At 38.1% G+C, this 17183-nt stretch overlaps 1 protein-coding gene across 2 annotated transcripts; it reads left to right on the top strand.

The window, feature by feature from the left end:
- The first annotated feature begins 446 nt into the window (after positions 1-446).
- On the top strand, positions 447-16411 carry LOC107421336 (E3 ubiquitin-protein ligase UPL2). 2 transcript variants are annotated; one of them, XM_016030560.4, is made up of 17 exons: positions 447-680; positions 910-1033; positions 2838-2933; positions 3011-3217; positions 3383-9974; positions 10107-11197; positions 11275-11574; positions 11701-11905; positions 12530-12810; positions 12914-13209; positions 13446-14562; positions 14645-14791; positions 14903-14983; positions 15078-15303; positions 15431-15570; positions 15792-15898; positions 16104-16411. In XM_016030560.4, the coding sequence occupies exons 2-17, from the start codon at positions 938-940 to the stop codon at positions 16204-16206; spliced, it is 11085 nt and encodes a 3694-aa protein (XP_015886046.3). In that variant the 5' UTR covers positions 447-680; positions 910-937; the 3' UTR covers positions 16207-16411. The 2 variants fall into 2 exon arrangements, with proteins under 2 accessions (XP_015886046.3, XP_024930706.3); XM_025074938.3 differs by having other exon boundaries at positions 907-1033.
- The last annotated feature ends 772 nt before the right edge of the window (positions 16412-17183 follow it).

Genomic DNA, 17183 nt, shown 5'->3' with positions numbered 1-17183 from the left:
TTTTTAAAGAAAATTAACAATAATGAGAAATTCAAGATCTTTTAAGTATCAAGAAAAAAAAAAAAGAAATCACCCATCATATACCCAATAAAAATCATTAAATCCCTTGCTTAAGAATGAAGCACAGTTTATTTTTAATTATTTCTCATAAATAAAAACACCGTTTAACTAAAGTATGTGTGTCGGAAAACTTAGAAAATGAAAAAACAAAATTTGTAAGGGAACAAAGACAAATAACAATAATTACAGGGGTATCATAGCAAAATGACCTTTTTACATAGAACCCTCTACGGGGTAGAAGGAATGGAACTGTTTCTGTTTGTTTTTATCTTAATCCTTGTTCTCTTTATTTATTTATTTTTGGAGAAAAAAAAGAAAATAAGGGGCTCTCACCGCCTCAGCTTCATAAAAGTATTTTAAATATAAAGAATAAAACCAAAAAAAAAAAAAAAGAAAAGAAAAAAAAAACACATTATATTATACAAACAACAGAGCAGCGACCTTCACAAACCCCGCAATACCCCCTTCTTCCCTCTTTTCTCTGCGCTCTGGAGTTTCGCTTTCTTCTTCTTCTTCGTCTCTCTCTCTCTTCCATTTGCTTAGGGCTTTTCTCTATCTTCTTTGCCTCCCAAACTCCGGATGTGTATACATCCGTCGCCCCTCTTTCATTCCTCTCTCAGGTACTCTCTCTATTTATATGTATCTCTATGTGTCTGATCTATTCGTTTTAGGATTAATCGTTAGGGCTTGGTTCTGGTTTTGGGTTTCAGTTTAATCATCGATTTTATGAGTTTGGTTCGATTTTTGTTTTAGCGTTTGGTTGGATTTTTTTTTGTTTTTGTTTTTTTTTTTGTTTTTTTTTTTTTTTTTGTTTTTGCTTTTCGTATTTTGGCTTTTTTGGTGCAGTAGTTAAAAGTAGAGAAGCTGAGGCGGGAATATGACGACGTTAAGATCAAGCTTGCCGTCAAGGTTGCGCCAACTTCTATCCGGCGATGGCGGTTTCGGGCCGTCTATCAAACTGGAGTCAGACCCTGTGAGTTTTTGTTAATTCAACAAGTTAATATTGTGTTTGTGTAAGTGTTGTATGTGTATGGACATGCTTGGATGAATCTGTATATGCCTTCTTAATTAGGGTTTATGTGGGAACTCGGTAGTGATTGGGATACTCATTAGGATTTTTGTTGACCCCTTTTGCTTTGGACTGAGTTTTTGTAGGATCAGTGAGATTTTTGACTTCAATTTTGTAACTTTTTTGCTTAAAAGTATTTTGGTGTATTGTTGATGGTCTACAAAGGTATTCACTGATGTTTGGTGCTAGAAAGTTACAGGTAGAAGCAACTCACTTCCGGCATTTTCAGTGGTTTTGTCTAGTAATTTTGTGGCTTGTATTTGTGTCTTTCTCTTTATCATTTGTAGTCGTATATAATTTAATTTGACTAATGTGTTTCTCCCCTCCAAAAAACAGTTTGTAAGTGTTTGCATATTTGGCCAAAAGCATGATGGCTTATTGATTCAATTTTTCCTTTAGAATTCGTAAGTAATGTTTTAGTTCTAGGAAGCATTGGTATAACTAAGATTACCCGTGTAATGTGATCTAATTTTATTAATTTATTTTACTTTAGTTCTTGTTGTTTGTGTTTTGAGGTTTCCATCCTCTCTTATGTAATGTTTTTTTCGTTAATGAAGTAAAGTTCCTATTAAAGGATGGTTTCCTGTGTATGCTTATACAACAGAATATAGATGCGATGGTATATATCAACTTTGAAATGTAGGAACTTATGTTTGGGCAATTGAATGAGTTGGCAAACAGATGAATAAATTGATATTTATATTCTAAAACTTAATTGAAGTGTACATTTTTTTATCATACAAGCATCATTAATGTATTATTTCATCAAATATGTATAAAGGTCGAGTCTCTAACTATTTATCCAATTCCAAGTTTCTGATGTTCAGAAGCTAAATATTTTGATGTATTGGAGATACTGGGAAATAATTATTGAATTATGGTATCAGATAAGGATTGAAGATGATTTAGAAGTAACAGTCCTAATGGTCTTCTGTCTCTGCTCTTCCTTTTTGTTCAAACTTGCCTTGAAATTTGCATTTGTTACCCTTTTACTTTAAATGGTTAAAAGCTTCTTGTTTTAGGAGCAGTCACATGGAAAGCACTGGTTTTGTTGTTATATAAATTACTGTTTTTGCTTATGTCAAGTTCCCAACTTTCCATGTTATTAATGAATGGATGTTTTTGATGCCACAACAATCTATAAACATATATTTATATATATATATATATTATAGTTGTAAATTGTGACATAATAACAAAATTAATGGCCATCATTTTAAGTATATTTGTTCATGTTTTTGGTGTTTTTTTTGGTTCTTTTATTTTCCTTTAAATCTTCCAAACTCTTCTCTAATGGTGCCTGTGAGATTCTGTAATGTCAGATGATTTGAAATAATTCAAAGATACAATATACTTGACCAGATTGATATTATGCTACATAACTGGAGATAATTTTCAAAAGGGATGGTCAACATATGTGTGTTATGGAAACAAAAAAATGGATCTTATGGTTCTGAAGTTGTGTAAATATTATAAAATGTTCTTGTTTGAGTGTCTTAACAAGTTGGGAGACGATTTATATCCTCTTCTCTGTTTGAAAGATACAGGCTGCTAATTGTTATCAAAAGATGTATCTGCTAGTTTTTATTACCAATTATGCATACATAATTAGATTTATGCATCCTTTTTAGTTTTATTTTTTATTTTTAAATTTTATTTAACAATATGTTCAATATACATTATTTTGACTGCATTTTGTTGCGTGCAGCCTCCTAAGATCAAAGCCTTTATTGACAAGGTGATCCAATGCCCTTTACAAGATATACAAATACCTCTTTCTGGTTTTCGTTGGGAGTATAGTAAGGTGTGTTATGTGCCCCTTTAATGCATCAAGTACTTTACCTTTTTCACTCTTTCACTCATTTGTCGATTTGATTTCAGGGAAATTTTCACCATTGGAGGCCACTCTTTCTGCATTTTGATACATATTTCAAGACATATTTGTCCCCTAGGAATGACCTCCTCTTGTCAGATAAAATCTTAGAAGATGATTGTCCTTTTCCAAAACATGCAATTTTACAAATTCTGCGAGTAATGCAAACTATTTTAGAGAATTGCCATAACAAAAGTTCTTTCGATGGCTTAGAGGTATGTCCAATTTTGCGGGTCTCATGACTGGTGCTTATTTACAGTTTCTCATTGTGAACCTTAATGTACATATCTGCTTGTTTTAAGTGATTGATTTGTTAGTTCCAGTGCTATTAATGATTGTTATGTAATTTTCTAATATATTTGTATGTCATTCCTCTTCAGCATTTCAAGCTCCTACTCTCATCAACAGATCCTGAGATCCTTATTGCTACACTAGAGACTCTTTCTGCACTTGTGAAAATAAATCCCTCCAAGCTGCATGGAAGTGGAAAGTTGATTGCTTGTGGCTCAGTCAATAGCTATCTCCTGTCTCTGGCGCAGGGGTGGGGAAGCAAGGAAGAGGGCTTGGGATTATATTCATGTGTTATGGCCAATGAGACTACCCAAGATGAAGGGCTACATTTGTTCCCATCTGATGTAGAAATTGATTCTGACAAGTCTCAGTACCGGATAGGTTCTACTCTTTATTTTGAACTACATGGGAATGCCCAAAGTACAGAGGAAAGTAGTAGCAGTGTAAATTCTTCTAGTTCAAGAGTTATACATATACCAGATATGCATTTAAGGAAGGAAGATGATCTGACACTGATGAAACAGTGTATTGAGGAGTTTAAAGTACCTCCTGAACTCCGGTTCTCATTGCTGACCAGAATCAGATATGCTCGTGCCTTCCGTTCTCCCAGAATATGTAGGCTGTATAGCAGGATTTGCCTTCTTGCTTTTATTGTGCTTGTTCAGTCTAGTGATGCTCATGAAGAACTTGTCTCCTTTTTTGCAAATGAACCAGAGTACACAAATGAATTAATCAGGATTGTAAGGTCTGAAGAAGCTGTTTCAGGAAATATTAGAACCCTTGCAATGCTTGCTCTGGGAGCTCAATTAGCTGCATATTCAGCATCTCATGAGCGGGCACGGATTTTGAGTGGATCTAGTATCAATTTTGCTGGGGGTAATCGCATGATACTCCTGAATGTGCTTCAGAGAGCTGTTTTGTCACTTAAAAACTCCAATGATCCATCCTCTCTTGCTTTTGTTGAAGCTCTCCTTCAGTTTTATTTACTTCATGTAGTTTCATCCTCAACTACAGGAAGTAATATAAGGGGGTCAGGTATGGTTCCTACATTCTTACCTGTTTTGGAGGATTCTGATCCTACACATTTACATCTTGTCTGTTTCGCCGTAAAAACTCTTCAAAAGCTCATGGATTATAGTAGTTCAGCTGTGTCTCTTTTTAAGGAGTTGGGAGGAGTTGAGCTTTTGGCTCAGAGACTACAGATAGAAGTACATAGAGTTATTGGTTATGCCGAAGGTAGTGATAATTCAATGGTCATAGGTGAAAGCTCAAAATATGGTGATGATCATTTGTACTCACAAAAGAGGCTTATCAAAGTTTCATTGAAGGCACTTGGATCTGCCACATATGCTCCTGGAAACTCTTCTAGATCTCAACATTCCCATGACAGTTCTTTACCTGCTACTCTATCGCTGATATTTGGAAATGTAGATAAATTTGGTGGGGACATTTATTATTCTGCTGTGACTGTCATGAGTGAAATTATCCACAAAGATCCAACTTGTTTTTCTGCTTTGCAAGAAATGGGTCTTCCAGATGCTTTTTTATCTTCAGTGGTAGCTGGAGTTCTTCCTTCCTCTAAAGCTCTTACCTGTGTGCCTAATGGTCTTGGTGCTGTTTGTCTTAATGCTGAGGGATTGGAAGCTGTGAAGGAAAGATCAGCTTTACGTTTTCTTGTCGATATCTTCACCAGCAAGAAGTATGTTGTTGCAATGAATGAAGCTATTGTTCCTTTGGCGAATGCTGTTGAAGAGCTTTTGCGCCATGTATCTTCATTAAGAAGCACTGGTGTTGATATTATCATTGAAATTGTTGATAAAATTGCTTCATTCGCTGATGCCGACGGTACAGGGTCTGTGGAAAAAGCCAATGGAAGTACTGCAATGGAAATGGATTCTGAAGACAAAGAAAATGAAGGGCATTGCTGTCTGGTCAGTGCTGTAGATTCAGCCACAGAGGGGATCAGTGATGAGCAGTTCATCCAATTATCCATCTTTCATCTGATGGTATTGGTTCACCGAACAATGGAAAATTCTGAAACATGTCGGTTATTTGTGGAGAAGTCAGGAATTGAAGCTTTATTGAAACTTTTGTTGAGACCTAGCATTGTACAGTCATCTGATGGGATGTCAATTGCTCTACATAGCACAATGGTTTTCAAGGGTTTTACTCAGCATCACTCTGCTGCACTTGCCCGTGCATTCTGCTCCTCTCTTAGGGACCATCTGAAGAAAGTTTTGACCGGGTTTGATGTGGTTTCAGGTTCCTATTTGTTGGATCCCAGGATGACAGCAGAAGGTGGAGTGTTTTCTTCACTTTTCCTTGTTGAATTCCTTCTCTTTATTGCTGCCTCAAAGGACAACCGCTGGGTAACTTCATTACTTACAGAATTTGGAAATGGTAGCAAAGATGTTCTAGAAGATATAGGACGTGTCCATCGTGAAGTTTTGTGGCAGATTGCGCTTGTTGAAGATGGTAAGCCTGAGATAGAGGATGATGGTTCTAGTTCCACAGCTGAGTCGCAACAGTCAGAAATGAATGTATATGAAACTGAAGAGCAAAGATTCAACTCCTTTAGGCAATTTCTTGATCCTTTATTGAGAAGGCGGACGTCAGGATGGAGCATTGAATCTCAGTTTTTTGACCTCATTAGCTTGTATCGTGATATTGGTCGTGCCACTAGTTCTCAGCAAAGAACAAGTGCTGATGGTTCTTCAAATTCAAGGTTTGGAGCAAGTCATCAGTTGCATAATTCTGGATCTTCAGATTCTGATGGGGCTCTTAGTAGAAAGGAATATGATAAACAGAGATCCTATTATGCTTCTTGTTGTGATATGGTGAGATCACTTTCTTTTCACATCACCCATTTGTTTCAAGAGCTGGGAAAGGTAATGTTGCTTCCTTCACGTAGACGGGATGATATTGTGAATGTTTCCCCTGCTTCGAAATCTGTGGCTTCATCTTTTGCTGTCATTGCATTGGAGCACATGAATTTTAAGGGCCATGTAAATGCTTTGGGATCAGAGGCTTCCATATCCACAAAGTGTCGCTACTTTGGCAAGGTAGTTGATTTTATTGATGGCAGTCTACTGGAGAGGCCGGATTCTTGTAATCCTGTTCTGCTAAATTGCTTGTATGGACATGGTGTTGTTCAATCAGTTTTGACCACATTTGAAGCTACTAGCCAATTGCTCTTCACTGTCAATAGGGCTCCTGCATCGCCTATGGAAACTGATGATGGGAATTTAAAGCAGGATGAAAAGGAAGATACAGATCATTCATGGATTTATGGTCCTCTAGCTAGCTATGGCAAACTCATGGACCACCTAGTGACATCTTCTTTTATTTTATCTCCCTTTACCAAACACTTACTTGCACAACCTCTGACCAGTGGAGATATACCTTTTCCACGTGATGCTGAGAATTTTGTAAAGGTCCTCCAATCCATGGTGCTGAAAGCAGTGCTTCCTGTATGGAATCATCCCCAATTTGTTGATTCTGGTTATGATTTCATTACTACTGTCATTTCTATCATAAGGCACATATATTCTGGGGTAGAAGTGAAGAATGTTAATAGCAACAATAGTGCTCGAATTACTGGCCCCCCTCCAAATGAAACTGCTATTTCAACAATTGTAGAGATGGGTTTTTCAAGGCCTAGGGCGGAGGAAGCTTTGAGGCAAGTTGGATCAAACAGTGTGGAGTTGGCAATGGAGTGGTTGTTCTCCCATCCAGAGGAAACCCAAGAAGATGATGAACTTGCTCGTGCACTTGCCATATCGCTGGGAAATTCTGAATCAGACAATAAGGAAGCTGGTGCACATGACAATGCAAGTCAGCTAGAAGAAGAGGTGGTCCAACTTCCTCCCGTTGAGGAGTTGTTATCTACATGCACGAAGCTTTTGCAAATGAAAGAACCTCTAGCTTTTCCAGTCCGGGACCTGCTGGCAATGATGTGTTCCCAAAATGATGGTCAATATAGGCCAAATATCATCACATTTATTGTTGACAGAGTGAAGGAATGTAGTTTAACTTCTGACAGCGGAAGTAGTACCACTCTATCTGCTCTTTTCCATGTTCTTGCTTTAATTCTTCAAGAAGATGCAGTGGCACGAGAAATTGCATCAAAGAATGGTGTGGTGAAAGTTGCGTCAGATCTACTTTCTCAATGGGAGTCAGGTTCTCTTCTCCAGGAGAAGTGTCAAGTACCAAAGTGGGTAACAACAGCTATACTTGCTATAGATAGGCTGTTGCAGGTGGATCAAAAACTAAATTCTGAAATTGCAGAGCAGTTGAAAAAGGATGGTATTAGTAGCCAGCACACCCTTACCATTGATGAGGATAAGCAAAGTAGGTTGCAGTCTGCATTGGGATTATCTTCAAAATATATAGACATAAAGGACCAAAAAAGGCTAATTGAGATTGCTTGTGCTTGTATGAAGAACCAGCTTCCATCTGAAACGATGCATGCTGTTCTGCAACTATGCTCTACTCTCACTAAAACTCATTCTGTTGCCGTTAGTTTCCTTGATGCTGGGGGCTTAAGTTTACTGCTTTCTCTGCCAACCAGTAGCCTCTTTCCTGGGTTTGATAACGTTGCGGCTACCATCATACGTCATGCACTTGAAGATCCTCAAACTCTTCAGCAGGCAATGGAATTTGAGATACGGCACAGCCTTGTTGCCGCAGCTAATAGGCATTCAAATGGAAGGGTCTCTCCCCGGAATTTCCTATCAAGTTTAAGTTCTGCCATCTCCCGTGACCCGCTGATTTTTATGAGGGCTGCTCAGTCTGTCTGCCAAGTTGAAATGGTTGGTGAAAGGCCCTATGTGGTCTTGTTAAAGGATCGTGACAAAGATAAAAGCAAAGAGAAGGAGAAAGAAAAGGAGAAATCTACGGAGAAAGACAAATCAGTGATGACTGATGCAAAGGCTTCTTCAGGAAATATAAATTTGACAACTTCTGGTAATGGTCAGGGAAAGGTTCATGATTCAAATTCGAAGGGAGGCAAAGCTCATCGAAAATATCCTCAGAGTTTTGTCAATGTGATTGAGCTACTTTTGGATTCTGTATGTGCTTATGTACCTCCCTTGAAAGATGACATTGTCACAGATGTACCCCTTGATAACCCATCATCAACTGACATGGAAATTGATATTGCTGCTATTAAAGGAAAAGGAAAAGCCATTGCAACTGCATCTGAAGATAAGGAAACTACTAGCCAGGAATCTTCTGCATCTTTAGCAAAGGTTGTATTTGTTCTGAAGCTTCTTACAGAAATTTTGTTGATGTATGCTTCATCTGCTCATGTTCTGCTTCGAAGAGATGCTGAAGTTAGCAGTTGCAGGGGTTCTCATCAAAAGGTTCAAACTGCTGTATCCACTGGTGGAATCTTTCACCATGTTCTCCATAAATTTCTTCCATATTCTCGAAATCCCAAAAAGGAAAAGAAAATAGATGGTGATTGGAGGCACAAACTGGCAAGTAGGGCTAGTCAGTTTTTGGTGGCATCGTGTGTTCGTTCATCAGAGGCAAGGAGGAGGGTGTTTACAGAGATCAGCTATATTTTTAATGCCTTTGTCGATTCATGTAATGGTCTCAGGCCACCCAACAATGAAATACAATCTTTTATTGATCTGCTAAATGATGTTCTGGCTGCTCGTACGCCTACTGGTACATATATCTCAGCAGAGGCTTCGGCCACTTTTATAGATGTTGGTCTGGTTGGGTCAATGACTCGACTCCTGCAAGTTTTGGACCTAGATCATGCTGACTCACCTAAAGTTGTTACGGGTCTTGTCAAATCTCTGGAGTTGGTTACTAAGGAACATGTTCACTCTGCTGATTCCAATACTGGGAAGGGTGATGTCTCCACAAAGCCTTCTGATCATAATCAACCAGGAAGGGTGGATAATATTGGTGACACATCACAGTCCATGGATACCGTATCCCAGTCGCATCATGATTCTGTGGCACCTGAGCACATTGAGGCTTATAACACTGTGCAATCATTTGGTGGTTCTGAGGCTGTAACAGATGATATGGAACATGACCAAGATCTTGATGGAGGATTTAATCCTGCTAGTGAAGATGATTATATGCATGAAAACTCTGAGGATACAAGGGGCCTTGAAAATGGTATTGATACCATGGGCATAAGATTTGAAATCCAGCCTCATGTACAAGAAAATCTTGATGAAGATGATGATGATGAGGACGATGATGAAGAGATGTCTGGGGATGAGGGAGATGAAGTAGATGAAGATGAAGATGAGGACGATGAGGAGCATAATGATCTGGAAGATGAAGTCCATCATCTGCCACATCCCGACACTGATCAAGATGATCATGAGATTGATGATGAATTTGATGAGGAAGTATTGGAGGAAGATGATGAAGATGATGAGGATGATGAGGATGGGGTTATACTGAGGCTAGAGGAGGGCATTAATGGAATTAATGTGTTTGATCATATTGAGGTTTTTGGTAGAGACCATAGTTTTCCCAATGAAACACTCCATGTAATGCCTGTTGAAGTTTTTGGTTCCAGACGTCAGGGCCGGACCACTTCTATTTACAGTCTTTTGGGCAGGACTGGTGAGAATGCTGCTCCATCACGGCATCCTCTTTTGGTGGGACCAGGACCTTCATCACTGCACCCAGCCCCTCTTAGACAATCTGGTAATCATCTTTGGTGGTTGGTTTTTAGTTTTGTAGTCTGATCCTATAGTAAAATCATTTTATTTCTTGTCTTAGCATTTATTCTTGTAATTTTGATCATGCATTTCTGATGCTTTGCACTCGCTGTTTCAGAGAATGTCCGTGATGCACTCATGCCAGATAGGAATTCAGAGAACGGCTCATCACGGTTGGATAGTATCTTCCGGTCGCTGAGAAATGGGCGCCATGGACATCGATTGAATTTGTGGATAGATGATAACCAGCAAGGTGGTGGATCCAATGCAGGTGTTGTACCACAAGGCCTTGAGGAGTTGCTTGTTTCTCAATTAAGACGAACGGCCCCTGAGAAGCCTTCAGATCAGAAAAAAGAAGTGGAGCCTCAAAACAAAGGTGAAGTTCAGTTACAAGATTCAGAAGCAGGTGTAAGGCCTGAAATCTCTGTTGAAAACAATGCAAATGCTGAAAGTGGAAATGTGCGTCCCACTGATACAGTTGACCCCTTGGGAAATGCTGATTTGAGACCTGCAGCAAGTGAAACTCTACAACCAGCAGATATGTCTAGCACACATTCACAATCTGTTGAGATGCAATTTGAACATAATGATGCCGCTGTACGGGATGTAGAAGCTGTTAGCCAAGAAAGTGGTGGAAGTGGAGCGACTTTAGGAGAGAGCCTTCGCAGCCTAGATGTTGAAATTGGAAGTGCTGATGGCCATGAGGATGGTGGGGAGAGGCAAGGTTCTGCAGATAGGGTCTCTCTGGGTGATCCTCAGGCAGCTCGCACGAGAAGAGCTAATGTATCTTTTGGAAACTCTTCAACAGTTGGTGCAAGAGATGTGCCCCTTCATAGCGTGACTGAAGTCTCAGAAAATTCTAGCCGAGAAGCTGAACAGGATGGTCCAGCATCAGAGCAGCAAAATAATAGCGATGCTGGTTCAGGAGCAATAGATCCTGCATTCTTGGATGCTCTTCCTGAGGAGTTGCGAGCTGAGGTTCTTTCAGCTCAACAGGGTCAGGCAGCTCCTCCCTCAAATGCTGAACCACAAAATGCAGGGGATATTGATCCAGAATTCCTTGCAGCCCTTCCACCTGACATCCGAGCAGAAGTTCTAGCACAGCAGCAAGCTCAAAGGCTACATCAATCGCAGGAACTGGAAGGTCAACCAGTTGAAATGGACACAGTCTCAATTATTGCAACATTTCCTTCAGATTTACGTGAAGAGGTACATGATTGACTTTCATTTTTTTTGAAGTAGGGAGGTTCTGTTTTAAATTGTAATATCATCTTTGTGTTGTTCAGGTTCTTTTAACTTCATCTGATGCCATACTTGCTAATCTTACACCTGCTCTAGTTGCGGAGGCAAACATGTTGCGTGAAAGATTTGCTCATCGTTATAATCGTACCCTGTTTGGTATGTATCCTAGAAACCGTAGAGGTGAGACTTCTAGACGGGGTGATGGTATTGGGTCTAGCCTGGAAAGAATTGGGGGTATTGCCTCACGTCGGTCTATAGGAGCTAAGGTAGTTGAAGCTGATGGAGCTCCACTGGTTGATGCAGAGGCTCTGCATGCAATGATTCGGTTGCTCCGCATTGTTCAGGTTGCAACAGATAACTAATTTTTATGTTTTTCATGCTTTATCCTTTATGATCTGATAACTAATTTTTATCTGTTTTTCATGGTTTATCCTATATGATCTGGAAATTAATAGATTTAAATTTTGCAGCCACTGTATAAGGGTCAGCTGCAGAGGCTTCTTTTGAATTTATGTGCCCATAATGAGACCAGAATTTCTCTTGTGAAAATTCTCATGGACATGCTAATCCTTGGCAAAAGAAAGCCTGTTAATTATTTAGGTGCTGCAGAGCCTTCTTACCGGCTCTATGCATGCCAGACTAATGTGATGTATTCTCGCCCTCAATATTTTGATGGTAAGATCTATTTTTGAAGTATCTATGTTGGGCAAGTGTTATTTGTTCACTGACCGTCTATTATTGTTAAATGACACTGAGGAGTGAGTGGTTCGGAGTTCAATGTTTCTTTCTATTACATACTTTTAGTAATGTGATTGGTGGTTAGAAGGCTATTCTTATAATGCTTAGTAACCATATGTAGTAGAGGACTGCACTTTTATCTGAATTTGGTCGTACCTTTGTTGTTTTCCTTTTCGATATATATCATATATTTTCTTTGGAATTTTTTCAATATATAACGTCATATTCCATATTTATGTGGAACTGATCGCTAATAAATCTCATCCTCTTGGTTTTCTAGTTAAAAATTCTTTTAAGTCTATTATTATTCCTCTTTGAGTGTTATATATTTAGTTTTATAGAGAAGATATTACTAGTAACTGCTTTTTAAGCAGTCCTCACACAGATTTGGGGCGAAAACATTTAATTATTAAGTGTGCAAATTTTTTAGTGACTTCATTTATTTATTTATTTATTTGAATTATTTTAAAATTGTATGTGGTAGATTTTAACACTTTACTGTTGTTAAGTAGTATTGATTTAGTTACTAGATTCTCATACATCGTCTTTTTTTATTAATAGGTGTTCCTCCCTTGGTGTCTCGGCGTGTACTTGAAACTCTAACTTATTTGGCGCGGAATCATCCCTATGTGGCAAAGATTTTGCTTCAATTCAAGTTGCCTCTCCCTTCCTCTCAAGAATCTAAGAATATGGTTGATCAGACTAGTGGCAAAGCTGTGATGGTTGTTGATGATAATGGACAAAATAAAAGTGTAGATCAGGGAGGATATTTGTCCATTGCCCTACTCTTGGGTCTCTTGAATCAACCCCTTTATTTGAGGAGTATAGCACATCTTGAACAGGTGAAAATCTGCTAGTTTAAACTAAAACTTTTATGATAGTTATTCTTTTAGGAAAAGACATTTGCTGAATCAGCTATATGTTCATTTTGAATGCTTCTTTCAGCTGCTTCACTTGTTGGAGGTCATTATTGGTGCTGCCGAAAGCAAGTCAACTTTATCTGAAAAATCTGAGGTTTCTGTTTCTGAACAACAGACTGGTCCTCAACTTTTGACGTCAGATACTGAGATGAATGCAGATTCTGGTGGCGTTTCTGCTAGGGTGGGTACATCAAATAAGGTTGCCAGTTTCTCCAAACCCACCACTTCAGCGGCAGATAATGAATGTGATACTCAAACTGTTCTGCTTAACCTGCCACAAGCTGAGCTTCGGCTTCTATGCTCATTGCTTGCACGAGAAGGGTATAAAATGATTAATACTCTTATTTTCTTGTTTACTGTACTTTTCATTGGTAAATTATTTTCTCTAACAATGATAAAATTTGTATAACTGACATAATCTTAGGCCATCAGATCCATCTGGTATTATGTTCATTGACAAATGTATTTGCTTGTTTCTGTTTGTTTTTTTGGGTTAATATCGTGTGCAAAGTTTTGTACATATATTTGGTATTTGACATTTTATGTTTTCCACCCAGATTGTCAGATAATGCGTATGCTCTAGTTGCAGAGGTAATGAATAAGTTGGTGGCCATTGCTCCCACACATTGTAAGCTGTTTATCACCGAGCTTGCAGAAGCTGTTCAAAATTTGACCAGATCTGCTATGATTGAGTTACGCATGTTTGGTGAAGCAGTGAAAGCACTCCTCAGCACTTCAACCTCTGATGGAGCTGCAATTTTAAGAGTTCTGCAAGCATTAAGCTCTCTAGTTGCCTCATTGATTGAGCAAGAGAAGGATTCACAAACTTCTGAAAAAGCGCATAGTTCTTCTCTTTCTCAGGTTTGGGACATAAATGCAGCTTTGGAGCCTTTGTGGCTGGAATTGAGCACTTGCATAAGCAAAATAGAGAGCTATTCAGATTCAGCCCCTGACTTGATGACTTCATATAGAACTTCCACATCTAAACCATCTAGTGCAACATCTCCACTGCCTGTTGGCACTCAGAACATCTTGCCATATATAGAATCTTTCTTTGTGGTGTGTGAGAAGTTACATCCTGCATTACCCGGTCCTGGGCATGATTTCAGTATTGCTGCAGTTACTGAGATTGAAGATGCCAGCACATCAGCTAGCCTGCAAAAAGCTGCCTCGGGTTCTTTGAAAGTTGATGAGAAACAGATTGCTTTTGTGAAGTTTTCGGAGAAGCACAGGAAGCTTCTTAATGCTTTCATTCGGCAAAATCCTGGTTTGCTTGAGAAGTCATTCTCGCTATTGCTGAAGGTTCCCCGCTTTATTGATTTTGACAACAAACGTTCTCACTTTAGATCAAAAATAAAGCATCAACATGATCATCATCACAGTCCTTTGAGAATTTCAGTAAGAAGAGCATACATTCTTGAAGATTCATATAACCAATTGCGGATGCGATCAACGCATGACTTGAAGGGAAGATTGACAGTTCACTTCCAAGGAGAGGAGGGTATTGATGCAGGTGGACTCACAAGGGAATGGTATCAATTGTTGTCCAGGGTTATTTTTGACAAGGGAGCTTTACTTTTTACAACTGTGGGAAATGAGTCGACTTTCCAGCCAAATCCCAACTCTGTCTACCAAACAGAACACCTATCATATTTTAAGTTTGTTGGGCGAGTGGTGAGCAAAACTTCTAGTTCCTCTTGTTTGATTGAGTTATTTGATTATGTGCATAAAGTTTATGCTTCATTATTTTTTACAGGTAGGGAAAGCACTTTTTGATGGACAGCTATTGGACGTACATTTTACTCGGTCTTTCTACAAACACATTTTGGAGGTTAAGGTCACTTATCATGACATTGAAGCCATTGATCCTGATTACTTTAAAAACCTCAAGTGGATGCTTGAGGTATGTCTGGTTCTACCCTTTTGTCTCTCCCTGACCCTTTATTTCCATCTGTGCTCATGTTGCCTCCAGAAATACTGTTTTTATGAATTCTTCTGTGTCTTTTTCTTGCAGAATGACATCAGTGATGTTCTAGACCTTACATTCAGCATTGATGCAGATGAGGAAAAACTGATACTATATGAGAGGACAGAAGTAATTTTTTTCTTTCCCTGTTTGTTTTTGCTTTGATTTTTCCTGATTACATATTTCTTTAGTAATTAATTTGGTAAAAAAAAAAAATTTGCAGGTAACAGACTATGAACTGATTCCTGGTGGAAGAAACATTAAAGTAACTGAGGAAAATAAGCACCAATATGTTGATTTAGTTGCTGAGCATCGGTTGACAACAGCTATTCGGCCTCAGATAACTGCTTTTCTGGAAGGATTCAATGAATTAATTCCTGGGGAATTGATATCTATTTTCAATGATAAAGAATTGGAACTATTGATCAGTGGACTTCCTGATATTGATTGTGAGTTTCCGTTGTCATTTAATTTCCTTTCCCATGGATGGCGTTCTATTTTGTCCTTTTTCTAATTTTCAAGTTTTATAATACTGACATTTAGTTTTACTAATCATTTTCTATTGATGCATTACAGTGGATGACATGAGAGCAAATACTGAATATTCTGGATACAGTGCTGCATCCCCCATCGTACAATGGTTTTGGGAGGTTGTCCAAGGTTTTAGCAAGGAGGATAAGGCTCGTCTTTTACAGTTTGTGACTGGCACCTCAAAGGTAGTTTTCTCATTTGCATTCTGGTCTTTCAAAGTGGTTAATCACTAATGTTGGTGATTTCTCAGCGGTTGGGAGGACACTGCTCGTTCCTTTACAAATTTATTTAGATGTCCCACATACTTCAAAAATATGATGCTTATGGTTTTCTTATAATTTTAGTTCCATCTGATAGAATATTGCAATAAAAAGGTAATATTTTTATGCTTTTCAATTTGGTCTAGGTTCCTTTAGAAGGGTTCAGTGCACTTCAAGGAATTTCAGGCTCACAGAAGTTTCAGATACACAAGGCATATGGCAGCCCTGATCATCTGCCGTCTGCACATACTTGGTATGTCTTTCTATTATCATTTTTGAATACAGTAGTCTACTATTGAAAATATTATTATTTCATGCAACTTCTTTTTGGGTTTTCTGGAAGTGTTTTCGGATTTCATTCAGTGAAGTTCCAATTTCCTTTGTTAAAAATATTTTGTCGCAAAGCCAAAATGCAATTTGTTGAATATATATATATATATATGCTTTGGTTTATGCAGTTTCAATCAGTTGGATCTACCAGAGTATCCTTCTAAGCAACATCTTGAGGAGAGATTGCTTCTTGCAATTCATGAGGCGAGTGAAGGCTTTGGATTTGGTTAAGAGAGTTCAGTGGAGGCATTAACGCACACAGAGCCATCATTGTAGATACATACAGATTATGTTTAAAAAAGTTGAATCATTAAAAGGGGAATTGGGTAGTAAAAAGGTGGCAAATATGTTCTTCTTGTTGATACATGTTGATAAACTGTACAGTCGTCTATTTGCTAATGGGAAATGCGTCTGGCAGTTTTTTTAAATGTGCCAATTTTCTTTTTTTCACCATTTTGATATTTAATTTCCTTGTTTCATCTCAAACAAGTTGGCTGTCGTTTCCCTTGTCTTTTTGGCTCTCTCGCATCTAAAATATTACCATATAACTTGAACGTCCTAGAGGATAAAATAATGCTGTGATTTTGTAATAAAATATTTTTGTCCGTTCAGTTGCGAACATCACAAATATATTGCGATTCGCACTTTGATCATTTTTCATTTTTCATTTTTTGAAATTTTTACAGGCAATAACATCCTCGAATTCATTGGAACAGTGCACCGTTAGTTTCTGTTTTTGACTTCGATTTTTAATTTTTTGTGCAAGATCTTTCACGATTCAGCAGATATCAATCACGTAACACAAAAATAAGGGCCAATGTTATCTTTCTACACTCACAAAGTGGTAAAAATTTCCATTTTGTCTAAAGGGCAAATTGTTGTTTTACTATCATGATTAATTTTTTTTTTTTTTTTAAGAAAAAAATACGAAAAGATACTTGAACTTCCACATGTATATTATCATCTATATTGGTTTTAGGTGATGGATATGTGTATATGTGTTGAACCTGTTAGTTTTTTGGATGAAAAATTCAAGGATTAATGGGATGCACTATTTTGATGATTTGGAGGATGTAATTGTTAAAAATAAAGTCTTGAGATCAATGCAATGTGAGACTACTGGAGCAAATATATTTAAAAAAACAAAAAAAAAAGTGTAGTTATGTATGAGAGAATTCTAATTTAAGATAGCCAATAATAATAATAAC

This window comes from Ziziphus jujuba, chromosome 5 (genome assembly GCF_031755915.1).
Source record: "Ziziphus jujuba cultivar Dongzao chromosome 5, ASM3175591v1".
Taxonomy (NCBI): domain Eukaryota; kingdom Viridiplantae; phylum Streptophyta; class Magnoliopsida; order Rosales; family Rhamnaceae; genus Ziziphus; species Ziziphus jujuba.
Note: the sequence above shows the minus strand (reverse complement) of the source record. Positions and strands in the feature narration are given on the sequence as shown.

What these genes read in the sequence shown, in the direction of transcription:
- LOC107421336 (XM_016030560.4), top strand. Translation starts at nt 938, where the DNA reads ATGACGACGTTAAGATCAAGCTTGCCGTCAAGGTTGCGCCAACTTCTA. An exon ending in TCAAACTGGAGTCAGACCCT is followed by an intron (nt 1,034 to 2,837) that starts GTGAGTTTTTGT and finishes TGTTGCGTGCAG; the next exon opens with CCTCCTAAGATCAAAGCCTT. An exon ending in TTCGTTGGGAGTATAGTAAG is followed by an intron (nt 2,934 to 3,010) that starts GTGTGTTATGTG and finishes ATTTGATTTCAG; the next exon opens with GGAAATTTTCACCATTGGAG.